This window comes from Rhinolophus ferrumequinum, chromosome 11, assembly GCF_004115265.2.
Source record: "Rhinolophus ferrumequinum isolate MPI-CBG mRhiFer1 chromosome 11, mRhiFer1_v1.p, whole genome shotgun sequence".
Taxonomy (NCBI): Eukaryota; Metazoa; Chordata; class Mammalia; order Chiroptera; family Rhinolophidae; genus Rhinolophus; species Rhinolophus ferrumequinum.
Genome location: NC_046294.1, coordinates 59,113,733 through 59,139,109, shown reverse-complemented (window position 1 = coordinate 59,139,109; position 25,377 = coordinate 59,113,733). Strand labels below are relative to the sequence as shown.

Here is a 25,377-nt window from a genome sequence, read left to right as displayed (position 1 = left end):
TTATTATATTATATTATTATACCTGGTCTTACAGTAAAGTAAGAACCGGGTCTTATATTAATTTTTGCTCCAAAAGAAGCATTAGAGCTGATTGTCCAGCTAGGTCTTATTTTCGGGGAAACATGGTATTTACTGTAACACTATAAGCAAGTTATATATTTGTGCTATAATGTCCCCATTTGTAAAATAATATTAATGTGCCTTTATCCTAGAGTTGCTGTAAGGATTAAATGACTGTACTGGAGGTGCCAAAAAAATGCATAGAAGTGGACAATTTGGTCAACATTGCTCAAGCAGTAGTTCACCGTAATCAGAAGTGTCTGGACGCTGATGGTAACCACTTTGAACACTTCTTGTAATTGCAGAAGTCAAATGTGACTTGTATTTATCTTTTGTTATTGGTATATATTGAGTATTACAATTTTAATAGTTTTTTGCTTTCTTAAAATGTGTATACATTTTAGAGGTTAAATGTGTATACATTTTAGAGGTCGGGGGGCATCCTCTGTATATACAGAATATTTAGAATAGAGCCTGGCGGTGCTTAATTAATTGCGGTTTTATTGTAAAATGTCTTATTTTTTTTCTATTGTCATTTTCAGAAAAGGGTCATAGGAAATTAAAAACAATAGCCAAAACAACTGGAATTAAGTACTGATTGCTACCAATAGTCATTGTACTTTTCAGAGCTTCAATTCCCTTTCCTTTTCTATAGGAAGGTAGGATATCTCCTCCAGGAGGGTCTCTGCCCAACCTGAAATATCAGAGTTTAGTAAACCAGCCATCAGCCGGTCTGTCCTCCCAGCCTCAGGTTATATGTAGAAGATAAGAGTGTTTGGAACAGTCCTCTGGCCTCCCCTCTGGTTCCATAAACTTGCACCACCTATCTTATCTCAGATACTCCTTTGAAATAGCCAACCCAAAAATGAAGAGATAGAAGAGGATCTTTTTACCAATATCTCCAACTTTCGACCTAAAGTATCCCAGAACTTTCAGAATAAAAAGGCCATTCATGATAAGACCATTTCATGAAAGACAAACTGCCTGGCTTCAGAGCCCATGTCTCATTTATTAGCTATATAATCTTAGGCAAGTTAAACTAATATTTCCATGCCTCCTTTTCCCCACCTGTAAAATGGGATAACAGTTTCTACATCACAAGGTTGGTATGAAGGTTCTTACATGTAAAGTATGAAATAGTAGCCAGAATATAGCTCAATAAAATATTAGTTTAGTACCTTTAGCATTATACCTTTCCTGACTAATTTTCCATATATTCATCCCGCCTGGTACCCTGTGAAATAATAAGAAATAGATATATAAGTCTCTGTCCCTGTTCCTGACACAGGGCCCCTGAAACCCTTGTAAATTCCTAAGTGATAAGAGTACTAGGAGCATCTTTTGTTCTGAGTCTACTCTGGGTGGCTCCTAGATAGCTCCTAGATGGGGTCTGGTCACCAAAAGACCAACCCTTGATTAGAAGATTGAGCTTCAGCCCCATCCCGCATTTCCCAGACAGGGGAGAGAGGCTGGAAATGGAGTTAATTGATCATGCCTACATGAGGAAGACTCCATAAAATCCCAATAGCATGGGATTTGGAGAGCTTCCAGGTTGAAGACATTCATGAACCAGAAAGGTGACGTACCCCAGCTCTGAGAGGACAGAAGCTCCTGCACTTGGGACCCTCCCAGATCTCACCCTATGTATCCCTTCATCTGGTCGTTCATCTATATATTTTAGTATATCCTTTAATAAACTAGTAAACATGAATGTTTTCTTGAATTCTGTGAGCTGTTATAGTAAATAATCTAATTCAAGCCGGAGGAGGTCATGGGAACTTCCTATTTGTAGCCATGTTGGACAGAAGTTGGGGATAATCTGGGGCCCTACTACTTGCACTGGCATCTGAAGTGGGGGGGCAGTCTTGTAGGACTGAGCTCTTAGCCTATCTCCAGGTGGGTAGTCTTAGAATTGAGTTAAATTACAGGACATTCAGCTGGTGTCATAGAATTGCTTAGTGTGGAAACAAAAAACCATCGGGTGTCAGAAGTGTTGTAAATATGGTAGCAATATAAAAGTAAAGGAGAAACATGGGAGCAAAAACAGGTTTATTTCCTTTACATACCCTAACCATACTTTTGGCTCTCTAAGCAACACATACTTTTCAACCTTTCTCTGCTTATGTAACTTGTTTTGTCTGCCTGTAACATTCATGGCAATTTCTTACACATTGTCCCAACTGAGTTGAATCTTTTTTTTTTTTTTTTTTTTTGCCATTTTTCTGCCTTCTCACCCCCACTCCAGTTCAAGCCGTTGTTTCTCAGTCTAGTTGTGTAGGACACAGCTCCCTGGCCCATGCTGGTATTATGAGCTTTGCGCTCCCCCGAGCTGAGGCAGTCAGTCACCAGTCGTTGGTCGGCCGCTCATAGCAGCCCATGGCAGCTTTCGCCAGCTGCCAGCCATTCACACCCGCGCTCCTGGAAGCACAAGGTAGCCCACGCTGACCTCCGGCTGTTCATGGCAGTCCAGCTCCAGGGAGAGCCTTTGTTCACAGTCTTAGCTGTAGAGGGCGTAGCTCACTGGCCCATGTGGGAATCAACCTGCGACCTGAGTGTTAGGAGCACGGCGCTCCAACCACCTGAGCCACTGGGCTGGCCCCTTGAATATTTTCTTCAGGAAGATTTCCATGATCTATCTGATAATTAGTCATTCCTTCTCTTTCTTTTTTTTAGGGTTTTTAAAATTAAATTTATTCGGGTGACATTGGTCAATGAAATTCTACAGATTTCAAGTGTATAATTCAGTAATCCATCATCTATATATTGTATTGTGTACTCACCACCCAAAATCAAATCTCCCTCCATCACCATATATTTGACCTCCTTTACCCTCTTTACCTTCCACTCTCCCCCTTTACCCTCTGTAACCACTAAACTGTTGTCTGTGTCTGTGACTTTTTGCTTGTTTATCTTGTTCATTACTTGCTTTCAGTTTTATATTCCACATATGGGTGAAATCATATGGTTCTTGACTTTTTCTGTCTGTCTTATTTCACTTAGCATGATGCTCTCAAAATCGATCCATGTTGTTAGAAATAGCAGAATTTCATCGTTTCTTATGGCTGAATAATAGTCCATTATATATATATGAAAAGATGCTCAACTTCAATAGCTATTAGGGAAATGCACATCAGAACCACAATTAGATACCACATCACACCTGTTAGAATGGCTATTATCAACAAGACAAATAATAAGCATTGGAGAGGTTTTGGAGAAAATGGAACCCTCATACATGGCTGATGAAAATGTAAATTGGAAGATCTAATACCTGTCCTACTCAAACTCTTCCAAAAAATTGAAGAAGAGACAATACTCCCTAACTCATTTTATGAGACCAATATTACCCTGATACCAAAATCTGTAAGGATAACACAAAAAAAGAAAATTACAGAACAATATCTCTGATGTATACAAATACAAAAATCGTAGAAAAAAATTCTAGCAAATCAAATGCAACAATGCATTAAAAAGATTATTCCTCACGACCAAGTGGGGTTCATCCCAGGGTCACAAGGATAGTTCAACATACGTAAATCCATCAATGTGATACATCACATAAACAAAATAAAGGACAAAAATCATATGATTATATCAATGGATGCAGAAAAAGCGTTTGACAAGATACAACATCCATTTATGATTAAAACACTTAATAAAATAGGTATAGAAGGAAAATACCTTAACATAATAAAGGCCATATATGACAAACCCTCAGCTAATATCATAGTTAATGGTGAAAAACTGAAGCCCTTTGCTCTACGTTCAGGAACATGACAGGGCTGTCCCCTATCACCTCTCTTTTCAAAATAGTGTTAGAAGTCCTCGCCAGAGCAATCAGGCAAGAGAAAGAAATAAAAAGCATCCAAATTGGGAATGAAGAAGTTAAATTGTCACTATTTGCAGGTGACATGATGCTATATATAGAAAACCCTAATGACTCCACAAAAAAAGCTATTAGAAACAATAAATGAATACAGTAAAGTTGCCGGCTACAAAATCAACATACAAAAGTCCATTGCATTCCTATATACTAACAATGAAATATCAGGAAAAGAAATAAAAATAAAACAATTCCTTTTGCTATTGCAACCAAAAGAATAAAATACCTAGGAATAAACTTAACCAAGGATGTGAAAGACCTATATGCTGAAAACTATAAGACTTTTTTAAAAGAAATTGAAGAAGATACAAAGAAATGGAAAGACATTCCATGCTCATGGATTGGAAGAATCAACATAGTTAAAATGGCCATATTACCCAAAGCAATATACAGATTTAATGCAATCCCCATCAAAATCCCAATGGCATTTTTTAAAGAAACAAAAAAAAATCATCAGATTTGTATGGAACCACAAAAGACCCCGAATAGCCAAAGCAATCCTAAAAAAAAAAAAAGAACAATGCTGGAGATATTACAATCCCTGACTTTAGCTTGTACTACAGGGCAACAATAATCAAAACAGCATGGTATTGGCAGAAAAACAGACACACAGATCAATAGAATATAATTGAGAACCCAGAAATAAACCCACATAAATATAAACAGATAATTTTTGACAAAGAAGCTAAAAACATACAATGGAGAAAAGACAGCCTCTTCAATAAATGGTGCTGGCAGAATTGGAAAGCCATATGCAAAAGAATGAAACTGGACTGCTATCTGTCACCATGTACAAAAATTAATTCAAAATGGGTCAAAGACCTAAGCATAAGACCTGAAACAATAAAATGCATAGAAGAAAACATAGGTAGTAAACTTATGGACCTTGGGTTCAAAGAGCATTTCATGAATTTGATTCCAAAGGCAAGGGAAGTAAAAGCTGAAATAAATGAATGGGACTATATCAAACTTAAAAGCTTCTGCACAGCAAAAGAAACCATCGAAAAAGAGGCAACCAACTGAATGGGAGAAGATTTTTGCAAACAGCACCTCTAATAAGGAGCTAATATCCAAAATATACAAGGAACTCATACAACTCAACAACAACAAAAAACAAAACAACCCAATTGAAAAATAGACAGAGTACCTGAAGAGACATTTCTCCAAAGAGGACATAAAAATGGCAAATAGATATATGAAAATATGCTCAACATCACTAATCATCAGAGAAATGCAAATAAAAACCACAATGAGATATCACCTCACCCCAGTCAGAATGGCTATCATCAACAAGACAAATAGTAACAAGTGTTGGAGAGGCTGTGGAGAAAAAGGAACCCTAATACACTGTTGGTGGGAATGCAGACTGGTACAGCCATTATGGAAGGCAGTGTAGAGGTTCCTCAAAAAATTACGAATAGAATTACCATATGACCCAGCAATCCCTCTCCTGGGTATCTACCCAAAAAAATTTGAAAACATGTATCCCTAAAGATAAATGTACACCTGTGTTCACTGCAGCATTATTCTTCAAGGCCAAGACATGGAAACAACCAAAATGTCCTTTGATAGTAATTGGATAAAGAAGATGTGGTGCATTGTCATTCCTTCTCTTGTACAGCAGTCGTTTTTTCATTTTTGTTTTTTGTTTTAAAGATTTTATTGGGGAAGGGGAACAGGACTTTATTGGGGAACAGTGTGTACTTCCAGGATTTTTTGCAAGTCAGGTTGTTGTCCTTTCAATCTTAGTTGTGGAGGGTGCAGCTCAGCTCCAGGTCCAGTTGCCGTTGTTAGTTGCAGGGGGCACAGCCCACCATCCCTTGCAGGAATCGAACTTGCAACCTTGTGGTTGAGAGGACACACTCCAACCAACTGAGCCATCCAGGAGCTCAGTGGCAGCTCAGCTCAAGGTGCCGTGTTCAATCTTAGTTGCAGGGGGCAGAGCCCACCATCCCTTGGCGGGATTCGAGGAGTCGAACCGGCAACCTTGTGGTTGAGCCCACTGGCCCATGTGGGAATCGAACCGGCAGCCTTTGGAGTTAGGAGCATGGAAGTCCAACCGCCTGAGTACACCGGGCCGGCCCCTACAGCGGTCTTATTTAATGGATTGAGGGCTGGCTAGCTTAGAAACTTTTTTTTTAAATTATAACTATAGTTGCTGTTTCTTAATTGTCTCAATCTTTGTTATGTGAGATTTGAGCTTTTTCTCCATTTTGCTGGTAAACTGTCTAGTTCTAGGTTGGACAAAGAATTAGAGGCAGTTTAGTAACCTAAAGAGGGCAGAACTAGATACAATGTATGAAAGTGAATAAAAATGTTTCAGAGAAAAAAAAATGTTTTCTGTAATCAGAGCTCTCTGAAATAAGACTAGACAGACATGGGATAGTGAATTCTCCCATTCACATTTATATTTTAACTAAAATCCTCTTATAATGCTAAGGAAATTCATCGAAAACCTGAGGAAAATGGCCTAGGACCTCAAATGTACCTACCAACTGTATGCTTCTATGAAGAAAGAACAAATAATACTTCAATTTTGACCAGGAGATTAGTTCTGAATTCTGATTTTAGCTCTTTCATTAACTAGCTTAGGGATGAAGTAATTTATTTGATCATTTGGGGCATTAGGTTTATACAGTTCTAAAATGATGGCATTGAATTCTGATTTCAAGAGAGCAAAAATATTTCTTCTTTTTCTGAAGAAAATTTTCCTTTCAAAAACAAGGAGAACAAGAAATAGAAACACAAACTCCATCTTCTTTGAACTAGGTGAGATCTAGAACTCCAAATCACAAAGATATCAATGGAAAGTGGATAGAAAAAAGGCAAGTGACTTAGCAGAGCACAGGAAGATTAAACTCAGGTACCTATCCAGAAAGAGAATAAATACCAGAGAAGCTCAGGAAGTAGAGATACAAGGGGCCACAGAAGGCAGAGGTATTGCAGTAGACTGAAAATAGACTGATTGCTTAAAATCTAAGTGAGATTTTATATCTGTCCCTCACCCACACCTCACCCATTGGCATGGAATCTCAGGGGAGAGGGGGTGCGGGGGGGTGGGGAGAATTGAATAGGAGTGTTCCCAGGCACAACTAAACCAGATAGTGAGAAAAGTGATTGTGGGACAAGACCATCATGTACAAATTAGGTCCTCAGTAAGGGTGCCCAGGTGAGAGTGGAGCACTTGGCTCAACAAGTCAAACACACCAATGTGGGACTGTGTCCACCTAAAGGGGGGGTGGCTTTTTCTAAAACATCCACTTAAAGGGTAGGATATGCCATTTTCTATATCATCCATGTAGAGAGAGATATCCTTTACTAATTCATCCATAGGGGAGGAGGGTCACTTTTTAAGGATCATTTAAAAATCTGATACCCTTTCATGATTAAAAAACATTCAACAAACTAGAAATAGAATGGAACTTTCTCAACCTGATAAAGAGCATCTACAAAAATCCCACAGCTAACATACTTAAATGTTGAAAGACTGAGTGCTTTCCTCCTAACATCAGGAACAAAACAAAGATGTCTGCTCTAGCCACGTATATTTTACATGAACTGGAGATTCCAGCCAAAGCAATTAGGCAAGAAAAAGAAAAGGCATCCAGATTGGCAATTAAGAAGTAAAACAATCTATTTGTGACATGATCTTGTATATAGAAAATCCTAATGTACCCACTTGAAAAATATTAGAACTAATAAACAAGTTTGCTGAGGTTGCAGGATACAAGATCAATGTATAAAATTCAATTGTATTGCTAAACACTTGCAATGAGCAATCCAAAAATGAAATTAAGAAGATAATTCCATTTACAAGAGCAGCAAGAAGAATAAAATACTTAGGAATAAATTTAACAAAAAAAGTGTAAAACTTATACTATGAAAACTACAAAACATAAGAAGTTAAAGATCTAAATAAATGGAAAACATCCCATATTTGTGGGTCAGCAGACTTGATACTGGAAAGATGACAGTATTCCCTAAATTGGTCTATAGATTCAATGCAATCGCCATCAGAATCCCAGCTGCCTTTGTTACAGAAATTGACAACTTGATATTAAAATTTATAAGGAATTGCAAGACACCGAGAAAAGCCAGAACAATCTTGGGAAAGAAAAAAAAACAAACAAACTAGGATTAACACTTACCAATTTCAAAATTTACTGCAAAATGAGCTAAATAAATTGGAGATGTTTTATTATGAAGCAAAAGCTAACTTTTATGTAGTTCCTTCACAATCTGTGATTACTTTATTTTCCTTCCCTATAAGAAATACTAGTAGTTATCTAGTTAATATCCACTTCCCCACTTCTTGTTAACAGAATCCCAGTTTTCTTCAGGAATCCATCCCTCCTCCATGAGACTCAGGAGCCCCAGAGGAAGCCCCTGCTTAATCTAATCAACAAGTTTCCATTCCCTTTGCTGTGGTTTAAGATTAGCCCCATAACCCAATTCTGGTCAATGAAACCTGAGAGAAAATCTACTGGGGGATTCTAGGAAAGGTTTCGGTTTCTTGGTATTAAGAAAGTTACACAAAGAGATTATCACTTTCTCCCTCTGTACATTGACGTACCTGAAAGTGACACCTGGAGTTTTAGCAACCATCTTCAAACTTGAGATAAACTTGAAACAACCTGAGATAAAAGCCAGCACAACCAGGAAGGCAGAACAAAGAAATGGAAATAACTTGAGTCTTTTTTTTTTTTTTTTTTTTTTTTAGAAATATACTAGTTTCAGATGTACTGCATACTGGTTAGACATTTATATAATTTATGAGGTGATCCCCCCCCAATTAGCCTAGTACACACCTGGCACTATACATAGTTGTTGCAACATTATTGACTATATTCTCTATACTATACTTTGCATCCCCATGACTATTTTGTAATTACTAATTTGTATTTCTTAATTCCTTCACCTTTTTCACCCCGCTCCACAACCACCCTCCACTCTGGAAACCATCAGTTTTTTCTCTGTATCTGTGAGTCTGTTTTCGTTTTGTTTATTTATTTTGTTCTTTAGATTCCACTTATTAGTGAAATCATATGGTATTTGTCTTTCTCTGTCTGACTTATTTCACTTAGCATAATACCCTCTAGGTCCATCCATGTTGTCCCAAATGGTGAGATGTCATTCTTTTTTATGGCCAAGTAATATTCCTTTTTATATATGAGTATATATAAATTTCTTTACCCAGTCATCTATTGATGGGCACTTGGGTTGCTTCCATATCTTGACAATGCTGCAATGAACATAGGGTGCTTATATCTTCTTGAATTAGTGTTTTGGATTTCTTTGGGTAAATACCCAGAAGGGGAATTACTAGGTCATAAGGTAGTTCTATTTTTAATTTTTTGAGGAAATTCCAAAATGCTTTCTATAGTGGCTGCACCAATTTGCAATCTCACCAATGGTGTACAAGGGTTCTCTTTTGTCCACGTCCTCACCAACACATGTTTCTTGATTTATTGATGATGGCCATCCTGACAGGTGTGAAGTAATATCTCATTGTGGTTTTAATTTGCATTTCTCTGATAATTAGTGACATTGAGCATCTTTTAATATGTCTCTTGGCCATGTGTATATTTTAACTTGAGTCTTTTTAATGTGCTGTTGAACCAACCAGCCCTGAAACATGTCTTACCTCTGTACTTATGGTTATGCAAGATAATATATTTGTCAATTGCTTAAGCCAATTTTACTTGGCTGTTGTTACTTACTGTTGATGTTATATATATGATTAACACAACTCTCACTAGAATATAAGCTCCAGGAGAGCAGGGAACACGTGTGTTTTGTTTACCATTATATTTCCAGTCTAGCCCAGCATCTGCCCCCTAGTAAGCATTTAATAGTTACTTGCTGAATGAAATATATTAATAATTACTTATTAAGTACATATGCAGTTGACACTTGACTGGACAGTCCAACGATCTAATTAGGGAGCCTGACTACTCAACTATGAGCCCTTCAAGAATAGAACTCTATCTTTGCTCCCCAGTACCCCACATACGGTAGATCTCTACACATTTGTTAAATACATGTTCTATGTCACAGAATTTTACCAACTCCTTGGCTATGGGCGCACACAACCAGGTGTTCTGGGCTCTAAGAACTGTCCTTTATCAGCTCATGAGCCTCTTTTTGGCTGCTTTCCCCTCCATTTTCCCCACTTGGAGCCAAAGACCACAGCAGTGCCTATGGGGAGCTCAGCAAAAGGGAATTTTTCATTTTCAGAACCTCAGTGTCTATCCTGTCCCAGCTTCCAGCACCTGTTAGAGAGGGCTGAGAACATGCTTCCATCATCAGAGAAAGTTCTGTTTAGGTCAAGGTCAGACAAAGGTTTTCTGTAGAAGGCCACATAGTAAATATTTTAGGCTTTCTGGGCCATAAGGTCTCTGTCCTGTCATGCCCTTGTAACACCAAGAACTGTGGAACCAACCACAACTGTGGAGCCTACTCTACCTCTGTACTTCTGGTTATGGAAGATGATATCCCTATTCCTTTATTGCTTAAGCCAGTTTTAGCTGGCTTTATTGCTACTTATAGCTGAAGATATAATTAACACAACCCACAACTAGAATATAAGCTCCAAGAGGACAGGAAACTTAATAAGTAGATACATAAAAGAATAAGTGAAAGAATGGTATGACTGTGTTCCAAAAAACGTAATTAACAAGAATAGACAGCTGGCCAGGTTTGCCTAAACCCTGCTTTTAGGAAAATAAGGGGCTGCCTAAGGCAGTGGTTTTCATACGTTAAGGTTCATCAGAATCACCTGTAGAGCATGTCAAAATACTGCTGGCTGGGCTTCACCTGAGTTTCTGATTCAGTAAGTCTAGACTAGGGACTAAGAATTTTAATTTCTAAGGCATTATGGTTGTCAAATAAAATACGTAATGATCCATATGTCTTAAATTTTAATTTCAAATAATTGGTGAATCATTTTTAATTATAAGTATGTCCCAAATACTGCATTATTTATTATCTGACATTCAGATTTAATTTGATGTCTTTCATTTTATTTGCCAAGTCTGGCAGCCCTAGACAAGTTCCCAGGTGATGCTGATGCCGCATTGTAAGTACTTGCCTAAAAAATTTGGCATTTGAATTTACCCGTTTCTCACAGATTAAGGTGCTTAAGCCATGCATCTTTGCTGGGTTTTTTTGGAAGGGTCCTAGTAAAGACATGCTTAACGTAATTGTAACTTGGGTGATAAAAACGCCTGAAACTTAAGTGTGACCATATCTGAGATGACCCTTGACGGATGTGAACAGTGAGTTTTCCTCATTGGTCAGAAGAGATAATAACCTTCCTTGTGGATCATTAGAATTAAATGAGATCAGCACCTGGAATTGTTCAGGAACACTTAGAACCATTGGCCTTTATATTAATACATATAGGAGGTTTGTTAGTTCAGAGGTCTTGAGTGGAGTGAAATCAATACCCACCACCCCAACTTAAGAATCTGAACCACTCAGTCTGTATATATGAACATGTACCGACTTCATTCACAAAAGAGTTTTTTGCCTAGATACTTTAAATATGAATTACTTTTCAATAATTACTTATGTGTTACGCACTTATGATGTATGAGCTTTTTTCCAGGCTCTAGAGATAAAGCAAGGAATGAGGAAGTTCAGGTCCCTTTCTCTCACAGAGTTGACATTCATTGGTTGTCTGGGGGTAGATATGATTGGGCATTCATCTGAGGAGTTACTGGACTGCATGTTGTCAGGTATTTACTTAAGACACGTAAACTGTGTTGTATATTACTATGGTTATAAACATGGACCCTGGAGTTAGAAATTAGTTCAAATCTCAGCCCCGCCACTATGACACTGGACAAGTTACTTAAAAAACTTTAGTCCTCAGATTCCTTATCTGTAAAATGGGGATAATAATTTGTTCTTCATGGGATTCTTGAATGACAAATAAAATAACGTATACAAGGAACTTCGCACAGTACAAGGTAGGGAGTAAAACAGTTAGTACTCATCTAATAATACAGCTAAACCGCTACTCCTGTTGAAAATTCAGTGTTTCTCAAAATGTGACCCCTGGGACAGCAGCATCAACAGACCTAGGAACTTGTTAAAATACAAATTCTCTGGCCCCATTCCAAACCTACTGCATCAGACACTGTCTTACGGGGCACAACAGTGTGTGATTTAACAAGCCTTCCAGATGATGTTAAAATTTGGAGAATACTCGTCATGCAGGGAGTCATGAAGGGTCTCTGGTCCCGCTCCCCCCATAAGAATGCAGGACATGGTGAAGCCAAAAAGGAACACCCACGGAGACATAGATAGGGGAGTCACACCACTATAGTCTCGCTGGCGGCTGGGTTGGAGACACAGGAAGCAGGAGCCACACAATCCGCAACCTGCCGACCGCTCCTCTGCCAACCAACCTCACTTGCTAGCTGCAACCCGCCGTGCTAACCACAATCCGCTCTTGCTAGCTCAGCCACCGTCTTCTTGCTAGCCCCCATGTGCTGCTAGCGTAGCCACAGCAGTTATATTAGTGGCCAATGGCTCACTGGTTACAGCTGACGGCCAACTAGCCACAGCTGATGGCCATCCAATCACAGTTGATGACCACTTACTACCCAAGCCAGCAACTTTCCACGTGAGGCCGAGAGCCTAGAAACTGCACTCCTGGCTCTGTTCCCATAACACTGTTAAAGAATATAAGAGGCTAGACTCTGTGTGTGCTAGGCTAAAAATATCAAGACCAATAAGGTGAAAATCTTCCTTGTTTTCCCAGGACAGCTCTACAGAAGGGAGTAGGCCTAGTTGTGTTCATCTCTCTATACACACACGTGCAGAGTCCATACTACCTGAAACTCATCAGAAATTCACTTAAGCAAAGATTTCTTAGTTTATTTTTAGTTCTTTCAATATTTCGTTGAATGCCTATTACGGTATGAACCAGTGTATTAAACACTGGAATTCAAAAAATGAGGACAGGCTCTATGTTTCAGGCTCTATGTTTCAAGAGCTATTAGTGTGGCACTGATTTTTATGGCATAGGAGAAGAAACCACAATAGTGCATGCATGCATTTCAGTGGGATACTAAAATGAGCAGGTTCGACCAGAGATATTAAGAAGGTAAGTGGGAGAGAGGCAGTAACTCAGAAAGTGGAAACTCTTTTCAGAGGACAAACATTTAACTGAGCCCCTGTCAGGTGCTTACAGAAAGCAGCTTGACTACCTGGAACGCCTCTGCCAGGGAGGCAGCTTGGCAGGAGCTGGTCTCTTTGCTCTACCAGAGGAAAGAGACAGGGGCATCAGCCAGTGAGGGACCCTTGACAGGAAGAAAAGAGAGACTCCAGGCTACGTGGGGCCTTGAACAGTTCCTGTCAAGTCCCAGTCTATTTGCAGTTGTCTCTCGTGGATGTCCTGGTGTTGGGTACAGGCCAGAAGACTAGAGAGGAAAGCCACAGAGAAGAGCGCTGGCAGGAAGCGGAATCTGACCCAGATCTAGGCCCTGGGACAGAATGCTAAATCCCAGACACACAGGTGATTCGACAGCGGAAGTATTAACAATTATCCACCACTCCCACCAGTAGCCTTGAACATGAGTTTGGCAGGCACTGGTTAGCCAGAGTGTGAAAGTTTGAAATGACTGTGGAAAGTTGTGCTGGTTGGGCTAAAATAAACTTAATCTGTCCATCAGAATCATCAGGGAAAGCTTTTAAAAAAAAATACTGAATTTCAAATCTCTCAGGTTGGGACTCAGATATCTGCCTTATGCTCCCTAAATAATTCTGGTGCACTCACTTTTTTATAGACCAACATTTGGAAACCATCGCCATGTCACAGGTTTATCCAGGTGCCTAACTAATGCAATGCTTTGCACACCTGGCCAATGAAATGTATAAATAAATGATTCTCTCCTGTCTATTAGCTCACATTTTAAGGCAACAGTAAGAAATTATTATTTTGGAAGGCCCTTCACAAAGGGTTTTGACCTCCGAGAGTTACAAATACTGTCACAGCCAGTTTTACTCAAGAATTTGAAGAAAACAATGCAGTTTTCTTTAATAGGTTGCTATACCAGAACTGGGATTATTAAGCCTTGACTCCAAATCAATCTTTCAGAGAGATAAAGCAAACCCTTTTTTTATACAAAATTTTAGTTTAAAAAGTAACTTTGCATCAAATTAAAAAATGAAATAATCGCCAATTCAGTACTATACATTTCTCACAAACTGATTTTCTGACAACGTACAATCAAACAGTTCTAGAATTAAACACAAATACACACTTCCTCACTCACTACACAAAACATAACAGAAATCACCCAACTTTTTACACTTCACATCAGCCTGGGGTAAATGAAGCAAGGACAGGTGAAATGAGTCTGCTTTCATTCATCAGAAGTCTTATTCTGCATCAGAAAATAACCACAAAATGCTAAGATTGTTTTTGAAATTCACCAGTTCAATTCCAAAATGATAGTCATTTCCTACAAATTATAACAGGGGAAACCCACAGGTGATAAATGAAAGTAGGGGAAGTTACAAACCTTACAGTGTTGGAGCTATGTTCTGTGGTTAGAGACCACACAGCATTTTTTACATATGCTTGTATTTCTGAAAGTCCTGTTCCCAGTCTTTTTGGTAAAAGCCATCTAGACTCATATCCCCTAGATCAGTGTTTCAAATTGCAGGTTGAGATCCATGATTGGGTTGTGAAATAAATGTAGTGAGTCACAGCTGCATTCAAAAAAAAAAAAATTACAGCATACATCCAACAGGGTAAGTGTATTCTTTCATGGAATTTTTTTTGTTTCAGTTCTGTATATGTATGTGAAAATGGGATATATGTAGTCTATTTCTTACTGTGGGTTGCATTTTTTTTAAGTTTAAAAATTACTGTCCTAGATGGTACCTCATCCAAGCTTGAAGATGCAGTTAAGCAGAATGACTCTCCCCTTTGCCTCAAATGAGCATTTTAATTCTTTAAACATTTCTGAACAAGGTGGCGGCCATAGCCCTTCTCAGGCTATGGCTTAAAAATAACAATTATAAAATCACCTAATTTCTATCCAGTCACTTTTCCAATGTTCTATAGGATGATACACCCAAAGCCACATCCCAGCCTTTTCTTAGCCCATTTTATTTCCTTCAGATCGCTCTGAGACTTCATCATACTTGTCCCCTCTGCAACAGCAACCATCCACTTACTGTGCCTCACAGATTTCAGATTCAGGTCTCCTCCCCACAGTGTACAATATGGATCCCAGCTTCTCCCCTATTTCCCATTGCTGAAACAAACACTAAATTGTTATTTTGGGGGCGGGCAAATGTGGGGCAAAGGGGAGGTAGAGAACTGTTCTATTCATTTTACTTAAACCAAAGAAACCAAGATAGAGCCAGAAAGAGACTGATAACAAGACTGAACAGTTTGGAAATCAGAACCGATCAACAGAGATGTCAGTGCCAGATGGAGCAGCTGGGGAAAGGAAGGCACAGGACCTCAGGTCAGCCCCAGGCAGGGTCAGCTGCAAGGGTACGTGACCTGTGCAGTACTACAGAACTGACCTTGGTTTAATGCTCTGCTGTTTCCAACTTGTCATTGTTAACAATTTTGTATTTTGTAAGTCAAGTCCAGTGAGACAATGCAGCATGTGTGTTAATTGAGGGGACATGTGCAACATGTATGTCTGCTGTTCCTTGATTTTCTATTCACATATTAGCATTTATGATTCCCCGTGAGCACAGAATTCCACCGGACCCATAACGTGTGGAATTTTCAGTAAGACTCCAAACAAGTGTAAGGTGTGTTACATCTAGAACTGAGTAGGGAAGGGTGCTGACAGCCCCAAGAGGCCATGCTTTCAGCTTTAACCAGAACTTGGTTTAAACAAAGACAGGGCCAGGGAACCTTATTCTTGCTTACGTTACTTCCTTGTATTAGCCGACCATTGACGCTAAAGATGACATAGAAAGGAAAGATAAGGCAACTGATAGATTTTCCTTTCAGATTGCCCTTACACATCAGTTAGTCAAATGCAGAGAATGTTGGTAGAAGGTGGGGTATCAAAAAGTGAAATAAAAAGTGACTTTTATCCAGTATTGCCACTGTACTGATAAGAACAAAATACATATGAATGTAAAAGCTACAAAATACCAATTATGTAGTAATTTCAATAATTCCGCATGGAGTGAAATGCTTTTTTTGCAATGCAAATCGTTATTGTACAATATAAATGGTAAGATCCATGCTAATATGAAATTTTAACTTTTCTTTACTTAGAATGGCATTAAAAAACAAATTTGAAAATACCACGACAAGTTGAGAAAGAAATCACAGAAGGCCCCTCTCCGCGAGCCTGGCCCCGCCGCCCCGGCGTCCCTTTGGAGCGCGTGGCAGCAGCTGACTGCGCGTTCACGACCCACTGGGAGCCCGGAGTCCCGCTGCCGTCATGAATATCCGCAATGCGAGGCCGGAGGACCTGCTGAACATGCAGCACTGCAACCTCCTCTGCCTGCCAGAGAACTACCAGATGAAATACTACTTCTACCACGGCCTCTCCTGGCCCCAGCTCTCTTACATCGCTGAAGATGAGAACGGGAAGACTGTGGGGTACGTCCTGGCCAAAATGGAAGAGGACCCAGATGACGTTCCCCACGGACATATCACCTCACTGGCTGTGAAGCGTTCCCACCGGCGCCTCGGCCTGGCTCAGAAGCTGATGGACCAGGCCTCCCGAGCCATGACCGAGAACTTCAATGCCAAATACGTCTCCCTGCATGTCAGGAAGAGTAACCGGGCCGCCCTGCACCTCTATGCCAACACCCTCAACTTTCAGATCAGCGAAGTGGAGCCCAAATACTATGCAGATGGGGAAGATGCATATGCGATGAAGCGGGATCTCACCCAGATGGCTGATGAGCTGAGGCGGCACCTGGAGCTGAAAGAGAAGGGCAGACACACGGTGCTGGGCTCCGTTGAGAACAAGGTGGAGAGCAACGGCAGCTCACTCCCAAGCTCAGAAGAGGCCTGTCGTGCGGAGAAGGGCCTGGCTGCCGAGAACAGTGGTGGTGACAGCAAGGACCTCAGCGAGGTCAGCGAGCCCACTGAGAGCAGCGACGTGCAGGACAGCTCAGAGGCCCGCGACTGGGCCTCCTAGAGCTGGCGAGTACTCCTCTCTCCACCCTGGCCGGCCCACCCCATCCTCACCCCTCAAGGTTTCACAATAAACTTCACCCAGTGGCCTTGGGGGGAAAAATCACAGAAGGAAAAAGCTTTGTATTTCAGTGACTTCAATGGCACCTTTTTCCTGCTTTTTAAACAACAGGCTTGCATGTTCACATTGCACTGGGCCCTGCAAATTATGAAGCTGGCCCTGTCTTCAGGTCTAGAAAAGGACCAGTAGCCTCCCATTACTCTTGAATTCCTGTGCTTTTCTTTCGTAGAGCTGGGTGTGGGATCCAGGAAGCACAGGGAGCTCCAGACTTCATTCTGCAATCCAGACAAGAATCCTCAGTGTGCTTTACCCAGCTCTGGCACGTATCGTGACTGTAGACTTTGGGGACAGTAAGCATGAGCTGTCCTGCATGGGCAAACGTCACGGTGTTGACACCTACACTTGGAGGCTGGAGGTCCTGGCGAGCTAAGTGTGCTTTCAGAAGTGCCCTCACTAACCCAAGTACCATTGTAATCCAGAAAAGCAAACGGACCCCATGATGTGGTAAATGGAGAACTTATGACTTACCACAGCACTGAATACCGGTGGTGAAGGACTGAAAGAGGGAGTCTGGATCAAGCATCAGGCCCTGGGGAGACCCACACGATCAGAATGCCAATCTTTGGTTCCCGTTGTTGAAGAAACAAATCCACCCAGGAACTCCCACATTATTGTCCTTCAAATTGTGCTGTGGGCAGCCTTGGAAAAACCTGCTGTCCTGGTGAGCACCTTGCCTCACCACAAAAAGCCACAATAGGGACGACACATTTGGCCCTTTGTCCAGCTTCAAGTATACTGTGGAGGCTTTTTCTCAGGACATGATAAAGAGCAGGGTGAAGTTCTGGGCTTGGTAGAGACTGAAGAGACTGATGTTTTAGTGGCTATGATTGCAATGGAAGTGGGAGTAAAGGTGATGGTAAGGAAGATGCCGGAACCACAAACGATCTCCTAATTCTATCACACATATACCCACATGGTGCTCTTAGATATCACCACGGTTAGCAAGTAAAGGATTTCTCCCAATATTGCATTTCATTTTCTTCTGGATCTCCAGTTAAATGTATTAGACCTTTTCATCCTGTCCTCTATAGTTCTTAACTCCTTGTATTCTCCATTTTCTCAATTCTCTATGCCACATTCTAAGTCTTAGGATTTCTTCCAGTTCACTAATCTCTACTCATCAGCCTCTAATCCCGTCTAACCTACCGAGTTTATCTCAACAATCATATTTTTTTTCATTTCTAAAAGTTCTATTTATTTTTCAAATCCTAGTCAGTCTTGGTAGTCTCTTGCTGCTCGCTCATTGCCATGTTTTAAGTATTTCATTTACTGGGCACCTACTATGTGCAAGGCACTGTTCTAGGTGCTGGGGTTGTATGTGAAACAAAAACAAAGTACACCTTCTTAAACCCTACATCCCAGTGGGAGAAATACAACAAACCAAAGTAAGTTAAGTATGCAGTATATTAGGTGATAATTGAAATGGAGAATAAGGAATGATGGGGCACATTTTTAAATGCTTTTAAAATATCCTCTAAATCCAAACTCTGAAGTCTTTGGTGGTTTCAGTATATTGTTTCATCTCTCAGGACAGCTTGTTTCATTGTTTATCTGGTGATCTTTATAGGCTATTTGCTCGACCTAAATTTTCAGTAATCTTAGGGCCCCCTTAAGGGTTATTTTAATAGCTAATAACCACAACAGGGGTTAGCAAACTATAGTTTGGGGGCTGACTATGGCCCACTGCTTGTTTTTATTAGTTTTACTGGAACACAGCCGAGCCCATTCCTTTACATATTGTGGCTACTTTCACATTAAAGTAGTAGAGTTGAGTTGATGTGACAGACTGTATGGCTCACAAAGCTTAAAATATTTACTACTTGAAGTTTAGAGAAAAAGTTTGCTGACCTCTGTCTACAGATATACACAGGAACTAAAAACCAAACAAATGGGAACTAACACACTGTTGGAGCAAGTGAATTTGGTACAACCTTAATAAAAATACCCTTTCACTCAGTAATTCTGACAAATGTGCCTAAGGAAATAAGCTGAAAGGTACACAAAGATTTGTATAGTGGCTGTTAAAATACTATTTATAATAGCAAAAACTTACCAAAAAGGTAATAATGGTATAGTCATGGAAATATATGGATTTATAGAAAAAGTCTTATGAATCTAAAAACTTGACAAAATTCAGTCTTTTGTATTTTACCCTGAACCTCCTCATTTTACCTACCTTATCTATCGTAAGATCACCCAGGTTTACTTAATTCCCTCTGCTTCAGGTTAACCCCTCCACGTCATCTTGGGTCCTAACTCTTTTGGGATTTTTCTAGTCTTTTAAATCTCGATTTCATTTTTGCTACTGCCTCCTGTCCATTAGTATAAGCTAAACATCCTATGTTTGAACAAAATAACCAGCTACTCTCAACCCTACATGACTCTGCAATCTACTTATTTCTCTTAACCAATACCCTTCTAGAAAAGGGGACAGGAACTCACTGTATGAATATACTCCCCATTTCCATTTTTCTTTTTCTATTTTTTGGGTTTTCTTTCATTTTTCAACTCATTACATTTAAAAGTTTCTATGTCCTATCCTCCCTTGCTCTAATGATAGTATTTCCACTAAGATTACTTAGTGGCCAAGTTGTAAATTGGATGGCAATATTTTTAACTGTAAAAATAGGTTATTGAAACACTGTTACAGTGCTGTAAAATTCTGAACATAATTACTTCTCACATTATACAGCTTTCTCCAGTTCAGCGACTTACAAAAATGATGATTACAAAAAGAAAAGCATAATTTTATTACCTTCAACATTTGTTTTCATCACAAACTAAAATAACACGTGGCTTTATAAAAATAAATTTTTATTAAAAGCAGTAGAGTCTGAGCAGGAGACAGTACAAAGAGTGTAAACAATGTAAACATCACTACATTCAGCTCAGCCTGATTGAATGCTGAAAGACAACTCTAAATGCTCTATGTGCCCTTACTAGCGAGATACATTAATTCTATTGTACACAGAAAACGCACTAATTTTTTTAGGAAAAAGGATTTTATCGAAGTCGGTCCCAACGCCAAATACTGGCATCATCACAAACAGCTATAAGAATGCTGCTATCCCTGCTAAAACTGGTTTGTCGAATAGCAGCCGCACATTTTTGATGAGTCAGCGTTGTACATCTAGGGAGAAAACATGAGAAGAGGTTAAATTAAATATCACACAGACACAATGTTGTCAGTATCTATCTTAAAACAATATACGTATTACAAATGAATAGCTATTGTAAGACATAGAGAAAGCATCTGAAACCAGAATATACTTCACTAAGAGCTCAATCTCAAATTTCATAAAATTGGGGTATATTTTAAATTCATGAAGCACACTGTATAAAAAGAGAAATAACTTGTTACCAAGGTACTCATGGAAAACAATTAGAATAAAAAAAGAAACACTCTGAGACATGTAAATGTTACAAATGATTTAAAGATGGTATTGCAACGATCAATTATTTCCTCCACATTTGGCGTAACATTTTTGGAAAAAAGGCAGAAATTATGAAGAGGAATTTCTAAATACTTACTTGGCCTTATGAGGATCTTCTACTTCTAAATCCCAAACATAAAGTTTGCCAACCTGATTGCCCAATGCAAGCATCTGTATAAACGTATTTTTAAAAACACCAAATTATTAAAATAAGCTATAAAGGTTTCAAGCAATCCTAAAACATCTTTCTTATTTCAAAAAAACTTCAGCTCTAGCCTCTGGCTATGCTCTTGATTATTTCTTGGCATCTTATATTTCTGTTTTGTAAGTGGGGATACAAAGCAACCAATGCTTCACAGTTGTCTTGAGTGAACTAAGAAAGCATTTTGTGAATTTATGAAGGGCTTTACAATTTACACTATTAGCATGTACACCTTATTCTGCCTTACAGACAACTGTAGCAAAAGCTATAGAAAGCCCTTCCAAAGCTTTCTTATAAATACCCAGGTAATTTGTTACCACAAAATCCTAACATCATTATTTCTTTAAAATTTCACATAACTGGTATTTTATCTCTATCTCCATATGATTTTTTTCGAAGTTTTTCTAGGAAAAAGCCACATAAAAATATAACACTCTAATTAACCAAATCATTAAATCTTAGTAACATATGTTGTGGAAAGTAAACACCTAACTGCCACCAACGACACCTGTCACCTTCACTTATAAGAAGCACTGCAGATGGTGTGCAGAGCCACCAGGGTAGAACAAATAACATCAAAGGCCGAAGCAAGTAATACAAAACCAGGTAGATTCTTAAAAGAAAGAGAACACAGATGCACAGCAGAGAAAACTAAAATCACCATGGGTTTTTTAAGTCAAATAATTTGGAAAAGTAAAAGAGTTGCTACCTTTTGCCAGAAATCCATAGAAAACCTCATGTACCAAATGTCACACTGGCTGTAATCAAATCGCCCAAGAATAGTCACATTAGACTCACTGGGCTTAATTTTATCTATATCATCTTCCATTTTGCCAGGTTTCCAGCATACTATGGCGTTTTCACAAGACTTTAAAAAAAGAAAGACATGAGAAAAAAAGAAATATTACTTGTAATTATAAACATTGAAACAAAGCTTTTTCTCTACCATTTTAGAATTGACAGCTCGTAGAATCTGCTTACCCATCTACTCAGTTATATACACACATTTATATTTACAATCACTGTCTACACGAGGACCAGAGAAGTCTGATTATCAACAGATTTTGACAATACAAAACTATTACATTGTCCGGAGAACATTCATTTTGAAAGTCACAATTTCTCTTACAAACCGCACCAAATTCAGCTCTGGATACTTTAGCATCCGGAGACTAGAAGTGTTTTATAGCAAAAGTAAAATTACATTGTTTTAGAACACAGAGCTCTTTGATATGGCCCCTGCTTACTTTACTAGTTTCATCTTTCCCCATTCAGCTGCTAACTTCTAACTTCTAACACTACATGATTCCACTTCTAACTCTACATGATTCCCTTTATCTGGATAACTATTAATCATCCTTCATCCCTGGTGTCTGTGCTACATGGTAGGTGCTCACTAGATGTCATAGGAAACCTAACAAATTCACAGAAAGGGCCTTTGAGATCAGATTATATAGAAGAAAAAGCAGTGGTTTAACATTAAGACATTGATATGGGACTGAAATAGGCTGAGCTATACTGTACCTTCCCTATCCTCTAAAATCAAAATCTTTGCATGCATTCTACTTAAGCATCAAGTGGTAAAGAATACAATGGAAGAAAATTTGCAACACCCCAGACACTATTATCCATATTACTGTGCAGGCCAGTGGTTTGCCAGTTAAGGCACAATGGGCAACGTGTCCCGCCTCTACTGAATACAGGCCAGAGATGCTGCTGAATACCTCACGATGCACATCAATAGGTGCCAGGACTGAAAATTCCTGGTGTAGGTGAAGAGTGCCTCCTGAAGTTTCACAGGACACAGCCTACACAGCCACATGTGGCAGCCCTGTGGGCTTGACTGGCCTTTAAGCAGCCTAATAGAGCCACAGAGGAAGATTGGGGGACAACACACTCCCCACCCCCTAAACACTGACAGACTATTGTGGGGGGTTTCTACCTGGGATCTCACACGCTTTTCTTCTTCTCTGCCTTTTTTAGATTATATAAATTTCCAGGCCTATATGTTATACAAGTTCTTTACTGTGAAATACCTTAGAGATTACCTAGTCTGAAGACTCTTAACTAAGTGTACAATTAAATCAATAGCCTGTAGTTTTCTCAACTCATCTTGGCCCCAACACCCTAATGAATTAGAATCTCTGAGAAAGGAGGCTGGAGCAGAATTGTAAAACAGTTGTTCAAGTGCTTGTTACTGACTATAATCGTCAAGTATCCTAAATTAGTAGAGTCGCCTCATGGAGAACTACAGCCTAGGTAGGTAAAAAGAATTTACCCACACTAATGGATGACTGCACTCGTTATCATCTAGAAAGCCTTTTAAAAATCACCAATTCTTAGGTCCTTGTGCCAGATTTAGAATCTCTGAGGGTAAGGTCTAACAATCTCTTTTTACAACGTTCTCCCAATGATTCTGATGCAGAGCCAGATTTGAGATCACCAATAGTCCATTCAGTTCAGCTTCCCACCTAAAATGCAGAAACCCTTTCTATCATCTGATTAAGTTCTAAGAACAGAAATTTTAGAGCTTTTTTATTTATGCTTTCAAAACGACGAAATAGATGTTCTTTTCCTTATTTGTCCCACTAAGTACGGCTTAAAAGTCTAAAAAGTAGAGAGGAGACAGACTGATTAGGAATCCTGGGACTGGAAGGAAATTGAGTTCCCTGGTTTTCTATTCCCTCATTTATGTAATTCAGACTGGATGCTAGAGAAGGCAGCAACTCAACAATGCTAATGGGTGAAGGGGAAGACTAAAACAAACAAAAGAACCAAAATTCAACAAAATCCTGCTCCTACAAGGGACCAGGAAAGTAGCACCTAGGAAGAGAGACAATTTTCAGACAAATGTTCTACTATAGCCAAATACAGAAAAAACTGTGGACTTGCCCCGTATGAACCAGCAAAGGCCCAGAAGGAAACCCTTCTCAGGTGGTAACTAAGCACCTGAAGTACATAATATACCCCCGACTCCCCACTGCCCCGTATGGTAACGAGGTGACTCTCCTCCTTTTCTCTGGCTGGGGAGGTGTGAGAGAAGGCCTAGTAGAGTCAGGATGATGTTCACAATTACCCACCACCTGCAGTATCAGTGGCGACCACCTGGGGAGCAGCAATAAGTGATGTCAGCCCCTTCTGCTAGAGTAGTGTCACCTGAGGCTTTTCCACCTGAGTGGAAAGCCTGAACTCCCACCCCAGCAGTAATGAAACACCATTACCAAGTCAGCGGAGTGGGAAACCTGGACTTCCCTTGCTACCTGCCAATCAGTGAGGCAGCGCTCCCCCCCTTCTGCAGCTGAAAATTTATCCGAGGGAGCCTGCTGTAGAGGCAATCTAAAAAAAGATCCAGAGTTTCATCACATAATAACCAAAATATCCGGATCTCAGTAAAAAAACATCATTGCCATATCAAAAAAAAAAAATCTCAACTTCAATGAGAAGACAACAAATGCCAATACAGAGATGACATGTTAGAATTATCTAACGAGGATTTTAAAGCAGCCATCATAAAAATGCTTCAACGAGTATATAATTATAAACACACTTAAGGATTCAAGAAGGTGAGCAAACCCCAATAAAATACACTCAAAGAAATCTGTATCACAACACATTATAGTCAAACTTCTGAAAACTAAACACAAAGAAAAAAATCCAAAAAGCAGTTAAGACAGAAAGAACACCCTACCTGTAGGGGAAAAACAATTCCAATGATGGCAGATCTCTCATCAGAAACCAGAGAGGAGAAAGAGGGCACAAGATTTTTAATTGTTTAAAGAGTTGTTAACACAAAATCCTATATTCAGTGAATATACCTTTAGAGAATGAAGGGGAAATGAAGACATTCTCAGACTCTAAACCCAAGAGAATTTGTCACCAGAAGACGTACCCTAAACAAATGGCTACAGGAAGTTTTATGAACAGAAAGGAAATAATTTTAAGAAGAAACCTTGGGACACCAGGAAGGAAGATCAACAGAAAAAGTAAAATGAGTAAATACAATATTCTCTTTTGCCTCCTGAGTTTTAAATTACGTTTGATGGCTGAAGCAAAAATTGTAACACCATTTAAGTAGTTCTCAATTGTAAAGGGAATACTTAAGACAATTATAAATGGAGGACAAAGTGACATAAAGGAAGGTCAGGTTTTTACACCTTACCTGAACTGGTAAAATGTTGATACACAGTTAAATAGACTGATATACAGTTGACCGTTAAACAGGGGTTTCAAATGCATGGGTCTACTTATATGCAGGGATTTTTTTGGGAAAAAAAATGTTCAATATGCAGTTTGGAATCCACATATGCAGAGGGCCAAATATATTTACACAAATTCTTGATAAATATATTTATCAAATATATTTATCAAAGGGGTTGACACCCCCAAACTCCCATGTTGTTCAACGGTCAAATGTATACATCACATATATAGTAATATCTATGGCAAATACCAAAACCTACACAAAGAAATATACTTAAAAATACTATAGACAAATCAAAATGGAATTCTAATATATGCTCACATAACCTACAGAAA

At 39.3% G+C, this 25,377-nt stretch overlaps 2 protein-coding genes across 3 annotated transcripts in view; one reads left to right on the top strand and one right to left on the bottom strand.

Moving 5' to 3' along the window:
- The first annotated feature begins 273 nt into the window (after positions 1-273).
- LOC117030187 (N-alpha-acetyltransferase 10-like) lies at positions 274-19,800 on the top strand. The gene is made up of 2 exons (XM_033120031.1): positions 274-333; positions 16,212-19,800. The coding sequence occupies exon 2, from the start codon at positions 16,381-16,383 to the stop codon at positions 17,086-17,088; it is 708 nt and encodes a 235-aa protein (XP_032975922.1). The 5' UTR covers positions 274-333; positions 16,212-16,380; the 3' UTR covers positions 17,089-19,800.
- Positions 19,801-19,935: 135 nt separating this feature from the next.
- EED (embryonic ectoderm development) overlaps positions 19,936-25,377 on the bottom strand; it is a 29,764-nt gene continuing 24,322 nt past the window's right edge. For both annotated transcript variants that reach the window (XM_033120029.1, XM_033120030.1), the window contains 3 exons: positions 21,551-21,709; positions 20,737-20,810; positions 19,936-20,335 (listed from right to left, as the gene is read on the bottom strand). In XM_033120029.1, coding sequence (XP_032975920.1) covers positions 20,209-20,335; positions 20,737-20,810; positions 21,551-21,709 — 360 coding nt within the window. In that variant the 3' untranslated portion in view covers positions 19,936-20,208. The remainder of the gene's footprint in view (positions 20,336-20,736; positions 20,811-21,550; positions 21,710-25,377) is intronic.